General features: G+C 47.5%; 1 protein-coding gene across 8 annotated transcripts in view; it reads left to right on the plus strand.

The window, feature by feature from the left end:
* The window catches only part of ARHGAP27 (Rho GTPase activating protein 27), a 67139-nt gene extending 46461 nt beyond the window's left edge, over window positions 1–20678 (plus strand). For 6 of the 8 annotated variants that reach the window (XM_019475861.2, XM_019475864.2, XM_019475869.2 and 3 more), the window contains 9 exons: window positions 401–505; window positions 7844–7942; window positions 8933–9026; window positions 10317–10442; window positions 11616–11714; window positions 12486–12563; window positions 14628–14762; window positions 16241–16346; window positions 18626–20678. In XM_019475861.2, the coding sequence (XP_019331406.1) occupies window positions 401–505; window positions 7844–7942; window positions 8933–9026; window positions 10317–10442; window positions 11616–11714; window positions 12486–12563; window positions 14628–14762; window positions 16241–16346; window positions 18626–18803 (1020 nt within the window). In that variant the 3' untranslated portion in view covers window positions 18804–20678. Of the gene's footprint in view, window positions 1–400; window positions 506–7843; window positions 7943–8932; window positions 9027–10316; window positions 10443–11615; window positions 11715–12485; window positions 12564–14627; window positions 14763–16240; window positions 16347–17758; window positions 18388–18625 lie in introns of those variants that run through there. The other 2 variants (XM_059726892.1, XM_059726891.1) reach the window with 2 other exon arrangements.
* The last annotated feature ends 3238 nt before the right edge of the window (window positions 20679–23916 follow it).

Genomic DNA, 23916 nt, shown 5'->3' on the forward strand with positions numbered 1-23916 from the left:
ATGGACATTTCTGTCTTAAGTGACTTCAGAATTGTATAAAGGTAACTTGTAATACCACCCTTAGAAATCCTCTAGGCCTCACTGATGCCAACAAAGTAATCCTTTATGATAGCAGCCATGTTGCTGGCACTAACTGTACCTGAAGTCAGTGGCTGGAGGGTAGTATGATTCCAGTTGAAGCCTACCCATCCCCTGCTCTGAGCCTTGCATGGGTGCTGGTATTCTACCCAGATGCCCTTATGAGAAATGCCACGGACGGGCTTGGTAGTCCTGCCCATGTGACTGTTTCCTTAGCCTGCCAAAAAAGAGATGTCTTCCATCCTGTGACCACTGCAGCTATGAATAGCAGCACCATGCCCTATGGATCCCCAAGTATAACCATTCTCTTTTCTTTCTGCAGAAACACCCTGCCGTGCTGACCACACCTGAGCATACTGTGGGTCTGCTGGGGGCCACCATTTCATGGGCCACCAAAGAGAAATCAAGCAAGAAGCATGTTTTAGAGGTAAATATGTTCAGTGCAGTATTACTTCTGCTGTGTCCTCTGCATGTAGCAGGGGAGCATGCCTTGGCAAGGATTACACCAAAATCATTGGACATGCAACAAGCATGAAAAAGGAGTGGACACATCGTAATTAGCCCTATGCTGGTGTAATTCACTTGCCTCTGGTACAGAGCCAGAAAAGTAGGGGTGGAAGGGACTGCTTCAGGTCACCTAGTCCAACCCCTTGCCAGGGGCAGGGTGAGCCCTGAACAAACCATTCCATTCAAATCCTTGTCTAATCTATTAGCTAAAACGACAGAATCAACCCTGTCACACAACCACAAGACATAGCACCCTAACCTGCCACAGGGAAAGTGGGGGGATCATGGCAGCCAATGTCCTGTTGCTGCCAGGATTGTTAAAATATACTCAAGATCCAAAGAAGAGGGCTGTGCTCCCAGCTACAGAAGAAGGCAAAAACATCCCCACAATCTGTACCAGTCTGACCATGGGGTAAAATTCCTTCCTTACCCCAAAAGTGGTGATCAGTCTGATCTTGAGCAGAGGGCCAAATCCCTCTAGTTAGGAATTTCCAGATTTTAGTCCCACCAAGAGCATTGGCATACCCCAGTCAAAACGCGCAGCCTTGGCTGCAACCAACACCCAGTGCTTCTGAGGCAGGTGTGGGGGGAAATAAATCCTGATGCATGTAGCAGCAGGAACTGGAAAAGTTCCTTTCCAGACCCACGCAGTGGAAGAGCATGGGAAATATACATAGTATAGCATCAGCATAGCATAGTTGCTCCTCGATATATACTTGACCATTGCTTATCCAGCCTCTTCTTAAACACCTCCAGTATGTAGATTCCACAACTTCCCTAGGCATAGTAGTCCACTGCCTCGCTATTCTAACAATGAAGAAGCATTTCTTGATGTCTAATCTAAATGTACTTTACTGCAGCTTCAAGCCATTGGTCCATGTCCTGCTTCAACAAGAGAGAGAAGGTGTTTTCCCTCTGTGGCAGCCTTTCTGATATTTAAGAATATTGTGTCCCCTCTTAAGCACCTTTTCCACAAGCTGAACATGTCTCTCCTCATATGACTTGCCTTCCAAGCCCCTAATTTCTCCATGTCCTTTTTAAAATGGCAAGCCTGGAAGTACACACACTACTCAAGATGAGGCCTAACTAGTGCCAAATAGAGAGGTGCTATCACCTCTCATGTCTTATACTTAACACTCCTGTTGATGCAGCCCAAAATTGCACGCGACTTACGTGCAGCTGTGTTGCCCTGCAGACCATACTGAGTCTGCGATCCACCAAGACTCCCTCCATAGTGCTGCCATCCAGCCAGTTGTCACCCATTTTGAATCTGTGTTTTTGATTGTTTTTCCTGATGTGTAGCACCTTGTTTGCTTTGAGTTGACTCATGGCTAGGAGTGAGGTTAATTGATCAATGAGACCATTCCTGTCACAACTCAAAAGTTTTCTTAGGGTATGCAGTAGCAGAGACATATTGGTACTAATAAAGACCAGGCTTGGATAGCCTTGGATTCAGGAGGAACAGGTCTGCTGGCCAGGTGTCTTTGCTTTCCTGAGGACTCTCACTGAGTTAGGTTTAGTGTGTTTTTTGTTTTTTTTTTTCTTCTGGGCTTCAGGAAAAGTCTAATTTGTTGCTTGCACCATGCCCAATATTTATAGATGCTAATAATTGATCTCTGATTGATTGGTTTTATTTAAATTTTCTTTTTTTCTCAGCAACTTTTGGAACTGGATGGAACTGGATTTTAATGGTTCTGGGAAAGAGGTCTAGGGATCACCTTGGCTAAGGCTCTTTATTTTGGGTTGTCTGATCCCAGTCTGTTAGTCATCAGTTAATCTTTACTTTAATCAAGATCTTGTTAATCAATTGAAATGTTTTTGAGATGGCAGAAGAAAAGATGTCTTATTTCCCACTGAGGCTTGCCCTTTGGCTTTTGCCAGTTACTTACTTACTGTGGCCTGACAAGGCTGCTTTGCTCTTTCCATCCTCAAGGCTGCCTTTGTGTCTATAATCATTTAAACATGTTAGTAAAATACACTTATCATAGCAAAATAACTATTAATACTTATGGTCACCTTGCTTATTAATGTTTTAGGATGCAGTTGTAATACAGAGTATTTAGGATACAGGCTCTTAGCTTGCTGTTCAGTCATATTTCTGCAGCTTTGACTCGGATTTCCTGAAAATGGCCAAAGCCTGACATCTACACTTCTCCTGCAGTTTTCTTATGCTTTGGATAGCATATATTTGATCGAGTTATATTGCTGCTTGTCATCCATAACTCATGCTGCACAAGCCTATGCATGGTCTACAATCTTGCATTTGTCAGCATTGTACTTTACCCTCTTAGCTCAAACCCAGGTTTCCAATCTATCAAGATCCTTCCAAATTGTGCTTCTGTCCTACAGTGTGTTCACAGTCCTCCTCAGTTTCATGTCACCTGCTAATATGTTTAAGAAACTCTCTATTTCAGCACCCAGTACATTAAATAAATATGTTGCATATTATTTGGCCTAGGATAGTCAGACCCCAGTGGGAATCCAGCCAGAAACAAATTCCATTTTCACACGGATCCATTTATAATTATCATTTTACTTGCAGCTATTGAGTGAGTTGTCTATCTGTCTTGTAGTAGGTGTATAATTCTAGCCCACATCTTCAAGCTGTTTGGAAAGGTCACGTGGGACTTTGTCAAAGGCCTTGCTGACATCCAGATACACTATATCCACTGCATTCCCTTCACCCAACTAGTTATCTTGTTGAAAAAAGGAGTTCAAGTTTGTTTGGGACAGTTTGTTTATTGTAAATCCATGCTAGCTGCTCATGATCAGCTTTTCTGATATGGACTTTCTTATGATATGCTTGAGTAACAAATAACTTCCCATATATTGAGATGACTAGCTGATTATAGTTCCCTGGCTCTTCCTCTTTAAGATAATCCTTATTAGCTGTTGGGTGCAGCTTAATTTTTCTTTTGTGAAGACTGAGGTAAAGTAGCTGGTGAGCAGCTCTTCCTCCTTTGCTGCTTCTCTTGAGAGTTTGCCTTGGCTATTTAACAATGGGCCCACAGCTTCCTTGGTCTTTCTTTTCTGGCCAAGACACTTAAACCTCTTGTTGTTCTTGCCTTGCTGTCCATAACATCTGGTGGCAAAGAGTTCTACACTGTAATTATACATTGTATGAAAAGCTTCCTTTTGTTAGTTTTAAACTTACTTCCTACTACTTTTATTTTATGACCCCTAGTCCTTGTATCGTGAGAGATGCCAAATAATAAATCCCTATCTACTTCACCACTTAGTATTTTGTAAACCCTTATCATGTACCCCCTCAAGTGTCTCTCTTCTAAACGTAACAGGCCTAGCCTCTTTAGTCTCTCCTCGTATGAAAGCCCCTCCATACCACTAATCATCCTTGCTGCCCTTCTTTTTTTGAGGTGTAGGGACCAGAACTAAACCACAGTATTCAAGGTGTAGATGCACCATGGATTTATAAAGGAGCATAATGATGATTTCAATTTTGTTTACAATTCCCTTCTTAATAAGGGAAGTCCCTTTTTCATTTGCCTTCTTGATGGCTGCTGAGCACTGTGATGGTGTTTTTAGCAAGCGGTTCGCAACAATTCCCATATTTCTCATCTGTGGTAAGAGGTCATGTAGAGCCTGTCATACTGTAGTTATAGTTTGGATTATTTTTGCCCATGTGCATCACTTAACACTTATCTACTTTGACTTTCATCTGTCGTTGAGTTGCCCATTAGCTCAGTAATGTCAGATCCTTCTGTTTTTCCTCGCAGTTCACCTTGGTCTTTACTACTTTGAATAATTTTGTGTCATCTGTAAATATGGCCACCTCACTACTCATCCCTTTTTCCAGATCACTTATGAATATGTTAAACAGCACTGGTCCCAATACAAATCCTTGGGGACCCTGCTGTTTACTTCTTTCCATCCTGAAAACTTCCCACTTTATATTCACTTTTTTGCTTTCTATCTTTAAACCAATTACTAATCCGTGAGCAAATGTTCCCTGTAATCCCATGACTACCTAACTTTAAGAGCTTCTGATGGGGGAACTTGTCAAAGGCTTTTTGGAAGTTCAGATATACGGTCAACTGGATCATCCCAATCTTCTTGCTTATTGACACCCTCAAAGAACTTCTAGTAGGTTGGTGAGGCATACTTTGCTTTGACAAAGCCATGTTGAGTCCTCCCCACCAAGTCACGTCCTCCCCAGCAAGTCACATTCACCCATGTGTTGAACAAGTCTTACTTTTATTATTGTTTCTAGCAGTTTTCCCCTCTAGGGCATTCTTTAAATATGGGAGTCATATTAGCAACTCTCCAATCCTCTGGTACCAAGAAACGTTAGGAATTTTTAAGGAAATGGTGAACAAGTCTGAAGGCATCATTATCCCCCTTTTAAATCCATTGTGTATTCACACCTTAAATACTGTGCCAATTCTGGTTTTAAACTTTGTCTTCCTGGCTTTTGTCCCCGCAAGTTCTTATTATTTCTTGGTGTGCTTCTCTGGTGACTTGCCCATCTTTTCATTGCCTGTATGCTTTCCTTTTGTATATGAGACACCCTAGGAGCTCCTTGTGCAGCTACACTGGTCTCTTGTTTGTCTTGTGCTTCCATCGTATCAGAACAGCTTCTTATTAGGCTTCTAATATTGTGCCTTTTTAAAAGTTCCCAGCCCTCCTGGGCCCCTTTTATCCATTAGTCTCTCCTCCCATGGTAGCTTGCATCTCCTTGAGCTGGTTGAAATCTGCCTCATTTGAAATCCGGTGTGTTCTGCTGACTTCATACTTTCCACATCTCCGAATCATGAATTCTCAGATTGTGATTGCTGCCCCCCAAGTTTCCTGTCACCTTCACATCCTTCACCAGTTCTTCCCTGTTGGTCAGGACAAGATCCAAAATAGATTATCCCCTAGTTGTGTCCTCAGCGTTCTGGAACAAAGTTGTCTTCCACAAAAGTTAAAAACTTGCAAGACATGTTGTATTTGGCTGTATTATTCTTCCAGCAGCTACCCAGAAAATCAAGAGCTCTCATCAGTACTATCTCATACCTTTTTTTTTGGATAATTTTATCATCATCTTAAAGTGCATCATCCATTTCTTCTGCCTGACACGGCAATAAATCCACACCATTATATTGGTGCTGTATCTTTCATCTTCACCCAAATAATACATTATGATCTATTACCCCCTTCCTCCTGAACCAGAGAACAAATGTATATATTTTTGACACCACCACCTTTCCCCTCCTCCCCCCATCCTTTCCTTCCAAAAAAAAAGTATATCCTTCAACCTTTATGTTGCAGTTGAAATAGCTGTCCCACCAAGTCTTTCCAATAGCAATCAGATCATAGGACTTTTCACAGGCTATGGTTTTCAGCTCATCTTGTTTGTTCCCCATACCTCTCATTTGTATACAGACAAGGGACTTATTTTTGCATTCTGACCTAATCATTTTCATTTTGCATCCCTTGTTGCTATCCTGTGGCTCTATGGCCCTTTCCCCCTGTACTGAACATTTTCCAGTCCTCATACCTCTGTATTTTTTCTATATTGCTAGAGAATGACCACAGGAAAAACTGGGGTGAAATTACAGATGGAGTAAGGGCCATGTACTCTCAATTATCCTGGGATAGACATTTGCTCAATGCAAAAAGGCTATTAATTGCTCCACTGACACCTAGTGGTGAGAAACTGTAATAGTATACTTGACTTTACAAAACCATGTATATACTGCTTCCCCACCTTGTCTGGGAAAGCCATACCAATATAAGGCAAATTTATTCTAGGATAGCTGTATTCACATGAGGGGTATACCAGTATAGCCATATTTGGGGGAGTGGGGGGCAGAGAGGAACTGATACATAGTAAATCATTATAAAAAGGCTTACAGACCAGGCACTTTTCCATTGGAGACACCCAGACTGGCTGCTCTTCAGTCACCCTTCTTCCCTTTTTAAATTAGGCCCTGTCTAAAATACAGAATTCTGCAGGCAGAGGGGTGGGCGTGGAGAGCTCTCACTCCATACCCGATGTAGTTTTGCTGCAAAACCCCCAGTGCAGACACCATCACAGCTGCCACCTGAGGAAGCTGGCATAGCTCTGATGGCAGAGAAGCTCATGCTGACAGGGATGCATCTACACAGAGAGCATCACAGGTTGAGTAGCAGCAGCCTATAGTGTATGGTCAGCCTTAGAAGTGAGTGTCAAGTGTCCCAAGGCTATGCGCTATTATTGAGGGGCACCCGGACTTCATGGGAAGAGAGGTTAAAAAATGGGAGCTCCTCCACTGCTGTAGGAGGGCCTGTCATGTGTGCATCTCCACAAAGATTCTCTCTTGAGCAGAAAAACATCTTGGTCATTTTAGTAAATGTAGAGTCTTATGCTGGTGTGGCTGGACACTGACTGGCTGTGGGACCAAACTGCAGATGGATGTTTAACCTGAAGCCTCTAGCAAACCAAGGATATAGCTGTGGCTTATTAGCTAGTATTATTAGCACCAAGATGGCTGAGATAAGATCCTGATGGTGCTGACCAGTGTAGCATTATCCAGCAGCAAGCCCTGCCTCACAAACCTTGCAGTCTAAAGGAGACAAGTGAGACCAGGCATGAACAAGGAGACCAAAATAATTAGGATGCCCAAGGTGGTGACATCTGCTACCACTACCTCAGCTGACTGTGGGTAGAGGTGGGAGGGACAGCACCAGGTATGCCTCTGAAGAGGTAGCTACATGAAGGGAGGAGCCAAGAGGGCTTCAGTGTGAAAGTAAAGCCTGGGTTAGGGGGAGGCTGAAGCAAGGGCTGCCATCCTTGAAGTTGGGAGTTGTTCTCAGCCTACGGTCTCAGCTAGCAGTGCCTCTGGAGCTGTGACTTCCCAAGATGCCTGCTGGGCCTTTGGGCTATCTTCTGTATCCACTGTGTGCCCAGCAAAGTTGGCAGGAATCTGGGCATACAAAAGGCATAAAGTTGGGCTGTGACCTGACACAGAAATTGGGACATCCTGCTTCTGTAAGTGTTGTCCCATCCTGCTTGGGACAACACTTACAGAACAGCCCTGTTGCATGCACCCAGGCCAGGACAGCCTGTTGGTTCCTGACCATGTGGTCAGGCTACCCCTAGCTGTATAAGGGAGAAGCTTCCTTTCTCCCTATGACCGACAGCAGAGCTGTTGCCAAATCAGACTGCAAGGTTTCTTGGGGCAAATCTTGCCTCCCTGTTTTCCTCCCTGTTTGGGGGCATGTGCCACTGACTACACAGCATCTCTCATCCTGACGATGTCAATGCTTCTCCTTGTAGCTGAAGACACGAGACGGCTCAGAGTATTTGATCCAGCATGATTCTGAGGCCATCATTGCCCCGTGGCAGAAGGCAATCTCTGAGACCATCAGCCAACTGGTGAGGATGCACTTTGCTTGGCTTCAATATACATGCTGATACTTTAGGGCAAGCCAGGTCTGGGCACTGAGCCTGGGATCCCTCCACCAAGTAGCAGCAGGAGCAACTCACACTCGCACAGGGGCCAGGCCATTTTGTTCAGAAAAACTTTGCAGAGCTCTTGTTGTAATTGGGGGTGGGCCCTAGACCCATCTGAATCTTTCTAATGTGGTTTGCGCACCATGCCAGTGTCCTCAACGTGGGCAGTAGTCTTTTTCCACTGCAGCTCCCATTCTTGTTTCCTTTCCCATCCCCTCTTCTGCTTTGCACCCCTGCTCACCCAGCCCTCCCTCTCACCAACCCAGCTCCTTGGACAAAGCTATGTTTACAATGTGGCATCTTCAGACACATTTAACCAAGTCAGTCTTTCAAGTGAGATTTCAAGATACTTGAGCTACTAGCAGCTTCCTTCAGATGACCTCAGGTTCACAGGAAAGGTTGGGCTGGAAAGACCTCAGGAGGTAATCTAGTTCATCTTCCTTGGCCAAGGCAGGATTGTCCTTGAACCTGACTAAACCATCCCAGCCAACCTTCCTCAAGGGTTCTCAGCAGTACTGGATGCCTCTTGCTCCCCACCAAAGAGTTTGAACTTGGGACAAAGTTTCAGGTATACCCCTATTGTCATCTATTGGCAGTCATGCCTTGGAGTCCTGGTCCAGGACAGGGGCTCTGTCATGCTAGGCAGTACACTAACACACAGCAAGACAATTCCTGCCACCAAATGCTTAACAGGCCCAGTGACTATTTCTAAATGGACTAGCACCCAACATGTTTGGGTGTTGGGGTGAGAATTTCCGACTTACCTGTGGTCTTTCTCCAGTGTAGCGCTGATGTGCGTCTCAGGCTCTTGGTGAGAGCATAGTGCTCCCTGCCTGTTCTTAAATGCCATTGAGCCATACCGGGTACTTAGGAGGGGGATGGAAAGTAAATCTCATGTTGTGCCTGTGTTAGTCTACAGACTTTTCTCTGGAGGATGTTGATGAAACTGCAGCAGACTGCGCATTTAAAGAAAGACTAGGAAGTAGTGAAGAGAAGAGGACTCCAGGTTAGTAACTGAGACATGAAGGCAGTAGCTTGCCAGGTGCCACACTGCATCACTGCTCAGGTCAAGGTCCCAGCACTGTATGCATCCACACCCATCTTTCTGGTGCAGGGTTACTGGCTGTGGACACATCATACTGAGCTAATGATCTGATGCCCTTTGGGAACATGCAGCTGAGCCCTGGGGCCTGCCACGTAGGCTCTTCAGGCTAAGCAGTGGAATTGTAGGGCCGTGTGCCAAGCTGTGTCCTGGGAGGCAGCACAGAGGTCACAGGAGTGGGTGGTGAAGGTAACTCTTCATATGTGGAGTCAAGGCTGTGGGCACTCAGAGGCTGCTCTAACCAGCACAAGCAGCCATTTATCTTCTGGCAGCCTCCCCAGAGCCACCCTGTAACTCAGTCTCCATAGCAGCTCCAAGGTTTATGACTCTCCTCCATCTTGGCCTTGCCCTGGTGTGCCCAGACTTTGCAGAGAACAGCACAGAGCAGAGGACTTCTCCAACAGGCTTATGTGGCTCATTTAGAGCCCAGTTATACTCTGAGTGAACAGCAGCAGCTCCATAGCAATTGCTGCACTCCATTAACAAGTCTTCCTGGTAAGGGGGCAAGACAAGAATGCAAAGGCAGGTGGTTTCACCTGGCTCAGCAAGCTACATATATGGCTTGTTTGCAAAGCTGTCTTCCATTGCTGGGGAGGATGATGAGGCAGCAGCACTAGATGCCCCAACTGTTTATGGGTGCATGAGGCAGGGACTGTCCCCTGCTTTGACAGAGAACCTGGAGCATGGTGTTCCATGGTACCAGGCTTCCAGGAGCAGTGGGATTGGAGAAAGTGATATGTATCCTACAGATCCCAAAAAGGAGGGTCTACCAAATTGGTAGGTAGGTGTGGACGGGATGTGCCAGAGTGCTGGTAACCGACCGCTGCCCTTGGTGGGGAGGTGAGCAGACAGGTGGGATCCATCCTCCTCCAGTAGAGGGGGGGACTTGGGAGATGTCTCTTTTTTTCTGTCAGCTGTTGCTGTATCTCTAACTCTCAGCTCTCCCTATTTCCCCCATCCATGTCACCCTGGCTGGCAAGTTGGAGAGATGCACTTGTGGGAAAGATGCTCCATTTAAGCCAGCAAGTTAGGGAGAGCTGGTTCAGGGCATCCTTGCTGCCCCCTTGTTTGAGGGGTGCCTCCTTCTGTGTGCCCCAGTCCAGGGCTGAGCCCAGAGACGCCCTGCTGTCTTCTTTCAATGTGGGGGCTTTGCTGGAGGTTTCCCTCTGACTAGCTCTGCCTTGTCTCCTGCAGGCTCTGGGCTGTCAGCTGGCACCACGAGCTCTGAGAATGACTCCAACAAGGTTCGAAACAAGCTGCTCAAGTTCCTTCAGCGACGGCCAACTCTGCAGTCCCTGCGGGAGCGAGGATACATCAAAGGTATAGGCCAGGCTGCCCACATTGGGGGACAGGGAAGGGGGACATCTTGTGGGGGAAGAAGCAGCCCTTATTCCAGGAGCTGAGGGGATTCTAGCACAACCATTTGGGGAAATGGGGAAAGTCTAAACCATTACTTATGCCCAGGAAGGCTAGACATTCAGGTCCCCTGGCATCCCATGTGAGTACCTGATGGGGGGCACCACTACCTTTCAAGGGGTGGGGGAATATGGCTGAGTCCACCCTGTTGGGTACAAGAAGAAATATCCCTCAGCCTTGGGCTCTTGTTCAAATGCTGTTAGCAGTGAAACTACGTCATAGAGCTCAGCTGTGGGTGCAGAGGGTGGGTCGGTCAGTCAGTCCAGCACACTCATAGTGCACGTAGTGGTGTGATGGGGTGTGCACGTGGTGTAGCCCATCCCTCAGCCCTGCAGGATGACGGACACTTCATTTCACCCAGAAGTTGTGGCTAGTGCAGATGCAAGATCCAGCCCCGTGATCTATATGTGCCACTTTGGTTCCCACTGCTCTAGTACCTGAGCACCTCTCAGTCCCTGAAATGTATTTATACTTGTATGCTCCTGTAAAGCAGACTGCAGGTACTGCGTGTTTCCTATCTGTCCAAAGAGGCTAAATGCTTTGCCCAAGGTCCTACAGGGAATCGGTGGCAGAGCAGAGACTTGAACCCAGGCAAATCTTTACAGTGTCTTTAGTCTGAGAAACTACACTAATTCTAACCATTCCCTGAGCCTCCAGCTTAATGCCCACTGTGACTGAATAAGACCACTTGCCCTCCAGCTTGCTGCTCATAGCTAAGCCATTGCACTCAGGAAGCCAGAATTGTCTGTGAATTCTGTTTGTACAGCATCTGGCACAGTGGGGCCCTTGTCCAAGGTTGGGGCTCTGAGATGCTACCATAGTGGTCTTAAGTAGCAGGAATATATGGATGGGTGACGGGCATTGCTAACAGTGCTTACACAAGCAGTGTCTTGGGCTGAGCTCGCCTCTCTGAGCTAGGGTGGCCTCTTGTAGGTATTTGGATATCTATGGCGATATTCCTCCTAGATTAGGTCCTTTGGGGTTGTCTCTTCCATCCCAGCTGAATTGAGAATTCTCAGCTGACCCTCTTGTCTACAGCTATGTAATGTGGTTGGGGTCTTGTGGTTTGTTTTTCAGATCAAGTGTTTGGCTGCTCTCTGCAAGTGCTGTGTGAACGAGAGCGGGGCATGGTACCAAAGTTCGTGCACCAATGTATCCAGACAGTAGAAAACAGAGGTAGGCTTGCAGACTGGCATGATGGGAGAGCCAAAAAGGAATCCCTGCCTTGCGTAATGGAGAGGAAGGGCCCATCTACATCATCACTGGCATGACACCCCCACCTGATAGACCTGGTGAACCCTGGCTAAAGCTCGGAGGGGCTGCAAATCAGGGTGTCTGCTTCTCAAGTGTCCCTGTAGCCAATTGCTGTAATCACTAGAACAGCATGCTCCTGCCTGTGTGCTGTATCATCAAATGCTGCTGTGGAAAGGTTTCTTTAGAAGTAGAAGAGAAAGTGATACACAAGTTTTTTTTTTAAACCTTTCCAAGCTGCCTTCACCTCTGATTGCCCCCTCTACTGTATGTGTGTGATGCAGAGTCTTAAACCCTTTCTGCTGTGCTCCAACACACCGCTCCCTCAATGTGAGCCCAACAGATCAGGCAAATGGGGCTATCTTCACTGTAGTTGGAAGATCTATCTGCACTAGATCTAATTTTAGATCTGATTTGCTCAGGTAGGAATTTTGGGGAAAATGCAGCAAGACGAGCTTCAGTGACAGCTGAACAAGCCTGCCAGGGTACTCGGGTGGCTAGCCTAAACTGTCACTGCAGTTATTACCCATGCTAATTAGGTTATGGGCATGCCAATCTGTTGTGGTCGTACCCTAGCTGTAGATTAGGCATACCCCAGCAGTCTGTTCATTCCTTCTCCTCCTCTTCCTCCGCCTCATTAACCTTTTCCTGGTTAGGGGTGGATCTAAATGGTGGTTTTTTTCTTTGCTCTGATAGGTTTGGACATTGATGGACTGTATCGAGTAAGTGGAAATCTGGCAACGATACAGAAACTGCGCTACAAAGTGGATCATGGTAGGACTGGTTTCTTTGGGCTTTTTTACCATTTCATAGCTCTCTTGGGTCTTGTATAGACATTCATTTTCTCCTGGGAGAGTTGCTGCTCTCCCAAGAGAAACCACGAATGTACAGATATTCAGGCTTTCTCCCACAGTAAAAATGACTGCTCCAAGAGAAAGATAACCTGGGAACAACCAGAGTGAAATCATTCCCAGGAGAGTTTATCCTGGGAGAGCAAATGTCTGTACATGCTGTGTCTCGTCTTGGAAGAGAACATAGTCCTCCCAGCATTTGCCCCTCCTTCCTAGGGAGAAGTTGTATCCCTTGCTGGACTCTGCTGATCCAGCAGAGAACAGAGCACATCCCCTCACAATCCCCACTTTGTGCTACAGGGAAATAGGCCTGACCATGAGCAGTCTGGGTCAGCCGATCAGAGAGGTGTTGCCAGGCCGACTAAGGAAGACGGCAAAGCATGCTGAGATGTCCCCCAACCTGGCTGCACAATATCGGCACTGTAAGCTCTCCAGTCTTCAGGGGGCTCGGCTTGCGAACATTTGTACGTGCAGCTCTGGCTTGGTTTCTTTTACCAGGGGAACACACCTGGGAGAATTCTCCCTGATTCTGTTTGAATGTGTGTATGCAGCCTTAATAAGCCCCCCTTGGATAATTTCTTTAAAAAAAAAAAAAAAAGCCTTACAAAAAAAAACCAACAAAAGAAAGAAAAATAAACAAGAAACCTAGTAGTGATTTTGGAAGTCTGTTGTCTGTGAAAGTCAGTTGCTGCAATATTGTGTCCACATCTGGAAAAAGGGAGCTGAAAAATTAGAGTGGGGGCATGGACTAGTGGTTTAAAAACCTGGGAAATGTGCCTCCATGAGCAGGGTTGCCATATTTCCAGTTCCAAAAAAGAAGATGCCTGTTGGGAGGGTATAAAACTGTGCGTGTGTGTGGAGGCGTGTGGGGCCTGTGATATGCTGGTGCCCCTCACTCCTGACCCATAGTCCCATGTCCCCCCAGCTCTGGTGCCCCAGCCCTGTGAGGAAGGGCACTGGCCCTGGTGCTGCCAGCCCAGCCATGCAGCTCCCTACTGCCCCGAATGGTCCCCCTGCCCCCTTCCCCCACTGGAGGGGCAAGTGTCTCCCTCCACACCCCTGTCTCGCACCCATTCCTTTCATACACACCCACCCCACAGCCCCCTGGACAGTGTCCAAGCCCTGACTTTCCAACCCCCATTCCCCATAGACTTACCTGCATCCAGCTGCCAGGACTGCTCCCAGCACCCTGCCTGGCTGCATGTTGGCTACATGCATGTGTGTGTGCATGCACACAGACATGGTGCCCCTTGCCTCCAATTGCCCCAGCCCCAAGCAGTTCCTGCTAGGGCAAAACTGAAGCTAAGCAGAGCAAAAGCTTGTTCATATTTAAAAAAAACACCTGGACAGAGATTGGAAGACCCAAAAAGACGACATGTCCAGGAAAAAACTATCCATAAGAGACTAAAAGCACTGAGCTCCTTCCATCTATGAAAACCAAAGTTAAGAGGCAACTTAAGCACATCCTGCAAAGGCCAGTTCTTGTGTAGACCCCTGTTAAGTGTAGCTGGGCACATTGGGCCCTTTGAAAACTGGCCATGGATCTTCAGCACAGGGGAGGTTGCTGATGGCTGTTGGGCTCCTTAATGTATCAGATAAAGGTGAAACATGATCCAGGGGCCCAAACTGGAACCAAAGTGCAAACTGTCATCACTGAGGGTGACCGAACATTGGAATAAGGGGCCTAGGGAAGGATGGGCTCTCTCACTTGCAGCCTTAAAGATGAGACGTCTGTCTTGTCTATTACCTTCTTCAGCAGAATTTTGTAGTAGACCTAGGAGTTAGTGGTTTGGTCCAGGACTCTCGGGGCCAGGTTCCTCTTGCCTGTGCTGTGCACAGGATTGTGTAGGGGGATGGCAGGTGGAGAAGGAGGGAAGATGGGTCTTGTGAGTGCAGGGGCGTGGAGCTGTGCAAGGGAATGGAGTTGGGCCAGGGGATCAAAAGAATTGAAAATCCCTGGTCTCATATGTTCATTATCGCCCTGCAGATGAGCATCTGGACCTGGATGACGGCCGATGGGAGGACGTGCATGTCATCACGGGAGCCTTGAAGCTTTTCTTCCGCGAGCTGCCAGAGCCCCTCTTTCCTTTCAGCCACTTTGACAAATTCATCACTGCCATAAGTACGGATATAAGGGCTAACCACACCCTGCTTGTCCATGCTGCCTGTGTCATTTAGCTAGCATTCTACCCAGCAGGGCCATGTCCACCAGGATTTCCCCAGTATATTTTTCCCCCCCCCCCCACACACACACTGTTCACCCACAAATCCTGGTCCTGTCTCTGAAACTTGGAAAAGGCTTTGGTAGACTCTCTAGAGAGCTTTTCAATTGCCACTAATGCTGTGGGGTTTAATCACAAAATGTTGGGACAAATTTAGGCCAGTTTGTGCAAACCATAGCTCTGATGTGGTGGGGAGTTTGTTTATAGCCTGGCAGCTGGCGCTGTTCTGTAAAATAGCTCTTCTCCTTGGAACCAGCCCCCTGGCCCTGTGTTTAAGCTGATTTGTTTAGGAAGTGGCACTACAGCTGCATGGAAGGTCACACCTCAGAAGCACAAGTCAGAGCCAGGACTTGTGGGTCTAGGTCACAGGTGCTCAGCCTCTGGTCTGTGGCCTTTGGGCCAAATGAGGCCCATGGAGCCATTGCATCTGGCCTGCAGGGCTACCTATGAGTGAAGGGAGCAGTGGCTATGTAATATGGCCACCCTCCCCTCCTCAAATTCCTAAGCCCCATGCAGCTGGTCAGAGCTAAGCTATGTCCCCTTCCCCTGTGTGTAGATTGGGACCAGGTTATGCCCCTCCCCTTCCCGCACCCCAAAGAGCCATGGCCCCTTCTCCCCTGCAGGGCTGGGTCAGGTCCAAGCTACCCTCCTTGAGCCGGATGGTGCCCAGTACCTCTACCCTGGGTGCCAGATTGGGACCATCAGCTGGCTCTGGCCCCAGGACCAAACAGGCACTGCCCATCCAGCCTCCTGGGGCAAAATATTGAGCACTACTGGTCTAGGCCATGGCCCAAGGCACCCAAGCTGTCTGCATTCACAGTCTGATTTTCGAGCAATCGGCTATGAATATGGACCAAGCAGTCTTGTGTTTGAATTGTTTTTGGCAGGAATGGCTTTGAACCTGGTTACCAGCTGGATCTTAGTTTGTTAGGCAAGCCCAAATTCTCATAAAGAAGGAGGATTATTTTATGGCTTCTGGTCCACAGCCTGTAGTGACAGCCAACATGGTTCCTTGAGGGAAGATGCGACTCCCTTCTATCTAAGTTCATGTCTGATTCCCACTCTGAGCACACTAGGACATGTGGATTCATCCTCATGGCATTCCTGCAAGATGGGCTAGAGGAGTGTCCTTAACATTGTTTTATAGATGGGCAAGTGGCTGTAGCTGGCATAACTTGCTCTGTGTTGCCGCACCGTCAGCAACACTATGGTGTCTCACACCAGGTGAGGACTTGTCACTGGGGGTTGCACAGGTAGTGTGTGGTAAGGCCAGGAGAAGTAGACACAGGGCCCCCATCTTGGACTTTTTTTTTTTCTGGCATCCAGACCCATTGTGTGGCATTCAGACAACTTGACCCATTTGTCCTTTTGGCTGTAGAAATGTACGACCCGACAAAGCGCATCAAGTGTGTCCGTGACCTGGTGTATTCCCTCCCACTCCCGAACCATGACACCATGAAGGCTCTCTTCCGGCATCTCAGCAGGTAAGTCCCAGCCACATCTGGCATCCCAACCTTGTAAACTGCATGGACCTGCCTGCTTCCCGGATTGCCTCCTGAGAAGCACCACTCCTGCATCCGTGTATTATGGTCCAGTTCTGCCTGGCCTTTCATCAAACAGTTAAACATATAAACTCTTATTCAGACTTGTAAAATCTAGCCTTCTTGAGTGCCTTGACAGAGCTCCAATACTTTGCTGTCAGTCATTCTACACCTGAGTTAATATTATTACACTTAAATTAAGGTTTTTAGCTAGAGCTTAAAATAGTTTGGAGGGCTATGAAATAGCCATTCCTGGTAATGTCTCTCTTTTAATGCAGCAAAATTGCAGAAGAAAGGATCATTTGAATAGTGGAACATCAGGAGCTTTAAAAAGGGGAAGAGGATCATTAATAGGGACCTACCTAAATTGCAGCAGAAGTTTGCAGTGCAGCAGCACCTTTTATCTTGCTCTTTTCTCCCCAGCTGAGTGGCCAAGAGGCAATTAATGCCATGGTGGCCGCACCTCAGCCACTCATCAGCAGGAGTGGGGAGTGAAGGAGTGTGTGGTGAAAAGAGCAAGTTTGCACTGTGAACTTCTGCCATGGTTTAGGTAGGTAACTAGTCATTAACACCTGTGGAATAGAGAGATATTAGCAGGAATCAGAGAGATGATAATGATCCATGAAGTCAGTTGATCTGGCCAGGCTGCCTGAATGGAAATGCCAGTGCCCCTCCCAGATGGCTATTTTTAAAATTCAGGTGGAGCAGCAATTGCATCCTCCCCCCTCAGCCCCACTAAAGGCCACCCCAACTGTATTTCTCCCAGTCAGCAACAGCATCTCTTGCCAGGGCCCTGGACCATTGGCTGGCTGCAGGAAGGGAGAGGAAGAGGCTGGTATGCTGATAGCTATAGGATCATGAGCCAAATTTGGCAGAACTATAGGGCCAGATCTGTAGGGACATGTTGCAATCTGAAGCAGCCAATGTAGAAACATAACTTTGAAAAGGGAGAAGAAAACAGGCTCCTCTGAATCTTCTCTGGCTGCTCCCTTTGCAAGGGTCTTTCTTAGGTCTGTGTTTGAGCTGAGAACCCTGTGGGATCTGCACTCCCACCCACCTGGATGTTGGTATCCTATTGCCTGGTATTCACTTGCAGCTGTTTATAGATGTTTTTCCCTGAAGAAAAATTCAACCAAAAAAACCCTTTTCTTTGTCAATGTTTCATAGAACAATGCTTCCCCCCCAAACAAAACCCTTGAATATCACAAAAAAACCAAACAAACCCGCCCCCCACCCCCAACAAACCAAACAAAAACAAAAATCCTTCAGCCATAAACAGAAATATCTCACTTTGGAAATGTTGCAACATGGAAGCTGTATCCAGGGGGCCTCCACACTTTGGTTCTCTTCTACAGGCCTGGCTTCCTGACTGAGCAGCATCCCATGTGATGACAAAGGTTATCAGCACACCATAGACTCCCAAGGCATGTGGAAGACTGACCATTCATCACTGTAGGCAATGTTGTCTAGTTAGGGTGCCCAACCTCTTGAAGACAATGGGGATTTGAGGCAACTGAACTTCCATGAAGCACCATGACAGATAGTGGTTTATGACTTTAAATATTTTGTATTTTAAGTTACTTATTAATTTATTTTTGAAAAGTCAATGTTCAGTGGAAAGCAGGCACTTTTTAATTAAAAAGTTAATTTTAATGGGCAGTAGGGGAGGGAACTTCGCTCTTTTTTTATTGGAATTTTCTTTTTACCAGTCCTATTGCTGGCTTCCTGCGTGAGCTTCTACGCTCAACCCTAACCCACTACCCCTGCCATGATGTGGCAGCTTCTTCCTTGCTGTAGAATCCCAGAGTTGAAAGGGACCTCAGGCCCCAAGCCACTGCACGGGCTAGTCTAAACCCTCCTAGAGGCATGCTTCCCTGGCCTCTTTTTACAAACCTCTGATGAAGGAGATTCTATGTACAGCAGCTTTTTCTACTGTCCTCTTGTTCTGACAGTAAAAGGAAGTTTGGGGGGTTTTCTGCATTTTTTTTTTCCTCTTTTGGGGGGAGGTGGGGAGGGCAGGGGGTTCTGCTGTTTCCTGAGATAACTGCAGCAAAACAGATTTAGATTAAGCCACTTTCTGGACTCCAATCAGCTGTGGTTTCAGTCTCTTCCCCATTCCTATCAGAAATGCAGAGATGAGGGATACAGCAAAAGATTGCCCCAGCTCCCAGAGAAGTGCCCCAGCTGGATCAGTTATTGTGTGCTTTTCTTGCCCTCTCTAGAGTGATTGATCACAAGGAGGAGAATCGGATGTCTGTGCAAGGCATTGCTATTGTCTTTGGACCCACACTTCTGAGACCAGAGAATGAGGAGGGAAACATGGCAATGCACATGGTCTTTCAGAACCAGATTGTGGAGTACATCTTAAATCAGTACAGCTACATCTTTCCTGACAGCTAAGCCTGGCAGCCAGCTGGAGCCAGCAGTGACACGAAGGAGCAGAGCCTCAGGGCAGACCAGAGGAGACCCGTTAATGTAACATTAGTCCTGGGACAAGTCGGAGACAATGGTGGCAACAGTTGATTATCCTAATAAATGGGCAGTGCTGGATTACAAATGCCTGGGTGACCTGCCTGAGTCATACAGCCCCATGGGCCAAAGGAGCGGACAAAACTGGAACTGGATCAGCTTCTTCCTGCACAAGTGCTTGTTCTCCAAATGCTTCCCCTGGTGCCAATTCCTGGCTGAGTGATGAGCTGTCAGTAAAGAGTCTAGAGGGAACAAATGCCACTATCCTCAGACAAGTCCCATTCTGGGAAAGGCAGGGAGAGGGAAGACTCCTCCAGCGTGCTGAAACAGTTTGGGCCACTCCCAGGTGCAAACACCATACAGCAGGTACCAGAGAACTAGTGAAGTGGGCAAAGCCCTTCCCCAACCTTAGCAGGTAACAGGAATGTTATACACATTGCACTGCAGCAGTAGGAGCATGGCTGGATGTCTGATAGCCCTGGACAGGACTATTGAGTTATCCAGACAGTCATACCTCATGGTACCCAAGCCCTTCTCAGTCATCCATAAAGAGATCCTCATGACTCCACCTAAGGCAGGGAGATATCAGCAACTCATGGACTTAAGGCAGATTTTTCCAAAGAGCTCATCTAGCAGCTCCAGGTGAGAACCAGAGAAAACCCTCAGCTTGTGAAAGCTGCTGAGCAGCTTAAAACCAGCCAGGAGTGTCTTGTTCAAAGCCACATAGTGAGTGAGCTTCAGAGCTGGGGACTCAACCTAGGATTCAGTGCCACTTCCAGCCCTCCTATGGGCTGTGTCAGGTGGGCAGGAATGACTCTTGTTGCCCCAGGCAGCTCTGAGCCACCATGTCCAGGTTCCTCTTCATGCTGTTAAGTCAGAGGGAGTGCTTGATTCAAGCCCCAGCTATTGTCTCAAGGCCTTGTGCTCAACTGGAGCATTTGGATGACTTCTGCAAGATTTTAAATGGCCCATGCTCACAGGAAGGCCTTGGGACATGGTTTTCATACTCCTAGTCTCTCCTCAACACAAATGCCCCTGGGATTGGCAGAAAAGTACCAGATTAGGGGGTGGGGGGATCACCCATGGCAGCAGCACCTTTCCCAAGGCTGCCAACACTCAAACGTTCCCAACAGGTAAACCTCTGAGCTGGGTAGGGTTCAGGTGGACATAAGCTTACTGTTGAGGGGAAAGGCAGAAATGTCTCTTGGGTGCCTTTCTGCAGCATGCCTGACCTCTGCTCCCCCCGCTCCCATGCACACCCCTCACTTCCTCAGGATCACAAGGGAGTTTCTAAATTTTCTATAAATCAGCTTCTAAATTTTTTTTTTACCTAATTTTGTGTACTTTTAATCTCTTGTGATCCAGTTTCCAAGGATGCCAAATCTTTAGTTGGTGAGAGTGCTTGTATTGGTCCAAAAGCCTGTTTTTTTTTATGGAGAAAATACTGTCACACACAAAAGAATTCAAGCAACTGTCAGAGCACAAGAGTTCCAAGGAGCTAAGGGTGGGAAGAGAAACTGAGGGTACATTTTCAACATCACACAGCAAATTGTGGCTGAGGCACAAATAGAAGTCTGTCTTCCTGAAAGGCCACATGGCTTAGGAGCCCCAGACTTGTACAACATGGAGCATGATGGTTCAAGCATGGGACAAAGAGGTGGTCCCTGCCTGGAGCCAGGATGGAGGCACACCTGTTGCTGGAGGATGGAGGATGCCAGTCTTTGTGCCTGTGGCTGGAACACCAGCTGCAGTTGGAGGTCTGCTGTAAATAGTTATCTTAATAAAGAGCCAGTTTAATTTCAGAAATGTGGAGTCCTCTCATTGTTCCCTAGCTCACAGTATGAGAAACATTTGGTGTTTGTGGTGCTAAACTGGAAGATGGGAGACCCTAAAGTCCTGGGTCTGGAGTTAGTCCTTGTTTTGCCTGTTGTAGTCTTTGACAAGTCGTTTCACCTTTCTCTGCCCAATGTGTGCTTTAGATGCCTCTCTGGATCCCCATGGCCTTTTCAATTTATGAATCACCCCACAGGCTTTGCCTGTCTGGATCAGATTCAAGATTCATGTTGTGCTCAATTCTGCCTCCAGTAGTCAATCTGCTAGTTTTCAAAAATGTCTGAACTTGCACTTGAAGGGAATATTGATTCCCCTTTGCTTGATCTGAATGTTGCCACATTTTACTCATATTATTTGACTGTTCCAACCTTGTCCTTTGACTTCAACATCATTTCCCCCCTCCCTAGGTTTTTACCCCCAAAGTATATTAATGAAGAGTGATCACATCCCTGTTCACCCTCCACCTTGTCAAGCTGAATAAGCCTGGCTCTTCTAGTCCCCTCTTGTAAGACTGACTCTTCCCTCCCTTGATCATCTTAGCAGCCCCTTTCTGCAGCTGGACCAGTTCAAGTTCTGCCTGGTGTCTTATTAGATGTCTTGAACTGCACACGCTATTCCATGCAAAGTCTTACCAGGTACTGGTAAATAGGCTATTCCCCTGTCTCTGCTGGTGGCTCCTAGTCATTTTGGGATTAGCTAATATGTCAAGTTTTCTCCCCGGTTGTTTTCAAATCCTGAGTTCGCAGTAGACATCTGTGCTATCAGTCTTTAAGCAAAGCAGCTGAACTAGGGTGAGCATCTGGGTGGCCCAGTGTCTGGATACTATGTTGAGAATAGGTGACCTGGTTCCAGCCCCACTTCTCTCCCTGCTCTTCTGAACAACCGTGGGTATAGTCATTTGCCTTTTTGTGAAACCAGGGCCAATGATGAAGGGCTTTGACCTTGATAAGGGGAAGGCCTGAAAGTGGTTCTTAACAAAGCTCACAGATCCTGTGCAAGGGGAGAAGCCCAGTGCCGTCATGGTCCTGACTAGCTCACATTGTGAGCCCACTACTACGAGACTTGGGCTCTCCAGCAGAACTGAGGAGTCCTTTTAGTTTCATGTTTGAGTTCTGACATCTCTGTGAACTTTTTTAATTGCGGTTTTCATTAAAATGAATGGTTTACAGCAGGGGTGTCAAACTTGCCCCTTGGGAAGGATCTGGAGCACAGGGCTCCTTGTGGGCTGGATCTGGATCTACCTCCAGCAATGGGGCAAGTGGTGGTAGCATGGAGGTGAATGCAGTCATCACCCCACCCCACCCAAATTAATCCTTAATGGGCGTACTGTACCCTGGATTATGGTGGCAGGTTCCACCCCTGCTTGCCCTGTCCCTGAACTCCCAACCCCTCCATGAGCCTGCAGACCAGATGTTTGATATTTCCCAATCTAAGGGTTTTGGAATGACAAGCATACTCATAAAAATGTGTGGTTCACTTGGCCCCATGATAAAATTTTATCAAAAAGAATGAGAGAGACAGAGAGAGATTGCAATATTTTCAAAGCCTTTCTTGGGAGGTGGGGAGGAAAAAAAATTCCATACCAAAAAAAAAAGGAAAATAACTTGAAAACTGATGATTAAAAAGTGATGCTTTTCACAAAACTGTCATGGTGTGAAAGCAACCCCCCCCCCCCCTTTTTTTTTTTTTTTCATTAAAATTCTTGTGTCCCGTTCTCTGCTCATCTCAGCAGAGGCTGGGACCAAATGCCCTGGTCAGCTCCATGCAATGAACACAGCAAGGTTCCTGTTGGTAAAACAGCTGGTCAAAAGTAAGTAGCAAGGTCTGAGCAGGGTGTGGGGAGTGCCCAGCCCATAGGAGCATGGTCTTACCAGGCATCAGGGGCAACCTGGAGCCAAGTGTCAGGATGCAATTTGCAAGAATAGCCTTTCTTCTTTCTCTGTCAGAGCAGGCCCCTTTCTTCAGTATGTCAATCACCTTCCATGGGCAGCGTTGCAGAGGGTTGCATCCTTTGCAGGCAAAACTGGTGCGTACCACCAAAACACTGCCTACAGAGAGTCTGGCAGTACCCTGTGCTGTGCTTTGTCCCCATCCATTTGCCACAGGCTGCTCCTGTTGTGAGTGCTTTCCACTCATTGTGCATGGGTGTTAGCAATAACAAAAATGTGTGTGTTGAGGGGGGCAACCAGGCCCTGAGATGGGCTGGTGTGGAACGAGCTAATCCAGAACAAGGGTTCTCGTTAGATTCGAGGTTGGCAAGATTTTTGGGCAGCGTGCCAAAAACACCTGCAACCTCAACTTTTAAGATGTTGGTATGCTAGGGCAGATAGTGGAGGAGCTGCAAGCAGCCCACTCCTTGTGGCAGCGTAGCCCTGGCCCCTTCCCCACCATCCTCCCCAAGGTGTGTGTGCCAAGCAAAATGCCTTCATGTGCCACACTGGCACCTGTGCTGGGGGTTGCCTGCCCCTGCATTAGACGGATGCAGGCAGAGAGGGGAGAGACCTTTGGAGGAATTTACTCTGAACTCCTGCCTACGCAAGCTGGGAAACATCCTGCAGCAACTCCTGCAGCAGCCCAGAACGGCTGGTGAAACAAGAACAAGACCCTCTGAGGTCTTTCTGGGGCAGGGTGGGAAAGGGAGTAGGTCCTACCCAGCAGTAGGACCCTATGCTGCACAGCAGGGCTTCTCTGCCCTCTCACTAGCTGCAGCAACGGGCAGAAAGGCAAGTTGTGCTTGAGGAAGTACCCTGCAGCCTTGGGAGAGGCTGCTTTATTGGAAGCCTGTGCCAGGCGGCTGACAACCTGTTTACAGAGGTAGGTAGCTGCCTTAGTCTGAAGTCAGGCAGAAGGCAGGTTAGACATGCACCTTTATAGGCTAACTATATAGGATGCATGCAGGGAGAGCACAATCTTTCATGAACCCAGTTTCATTTCATCAGATGCAGTGAAAGGATAGCACAGAGCGGAGTATGAAGTGGCAGGGGGAGGTTAGAGTATAAGAGGTAGGAAAGCAGGAGGAAGAGGGGGAAGGGGAGATAGGTGGGACTAGATGTTTGGCATCCCATTGTGCCACCTGGTGGCAAGAATGAGACCAGGCTCCTATATTTGCTGTGAGCCGCCTCCACAATTATCCTGTGCTCTGGCCCTCCAGGTGGGGGAGCCCCGGAGCCCAGCTAAAGTGAGCTCTGAAGCACAGGCCTTGGCCAAGGCT

Source organism: Alligator mississippiensis, chromosome 4 (assembly GCF_030867095.1).
Source record: "Alligator mississippiensis isolate rAllMis1 chromosome 4, rAllMis1, whole genome shotgun sequence".
NCBI lineage: Eukaryota > Metazoa > Chordata > Crocodylia > Alligatoridae > Alligator > Alligator mississippiensis.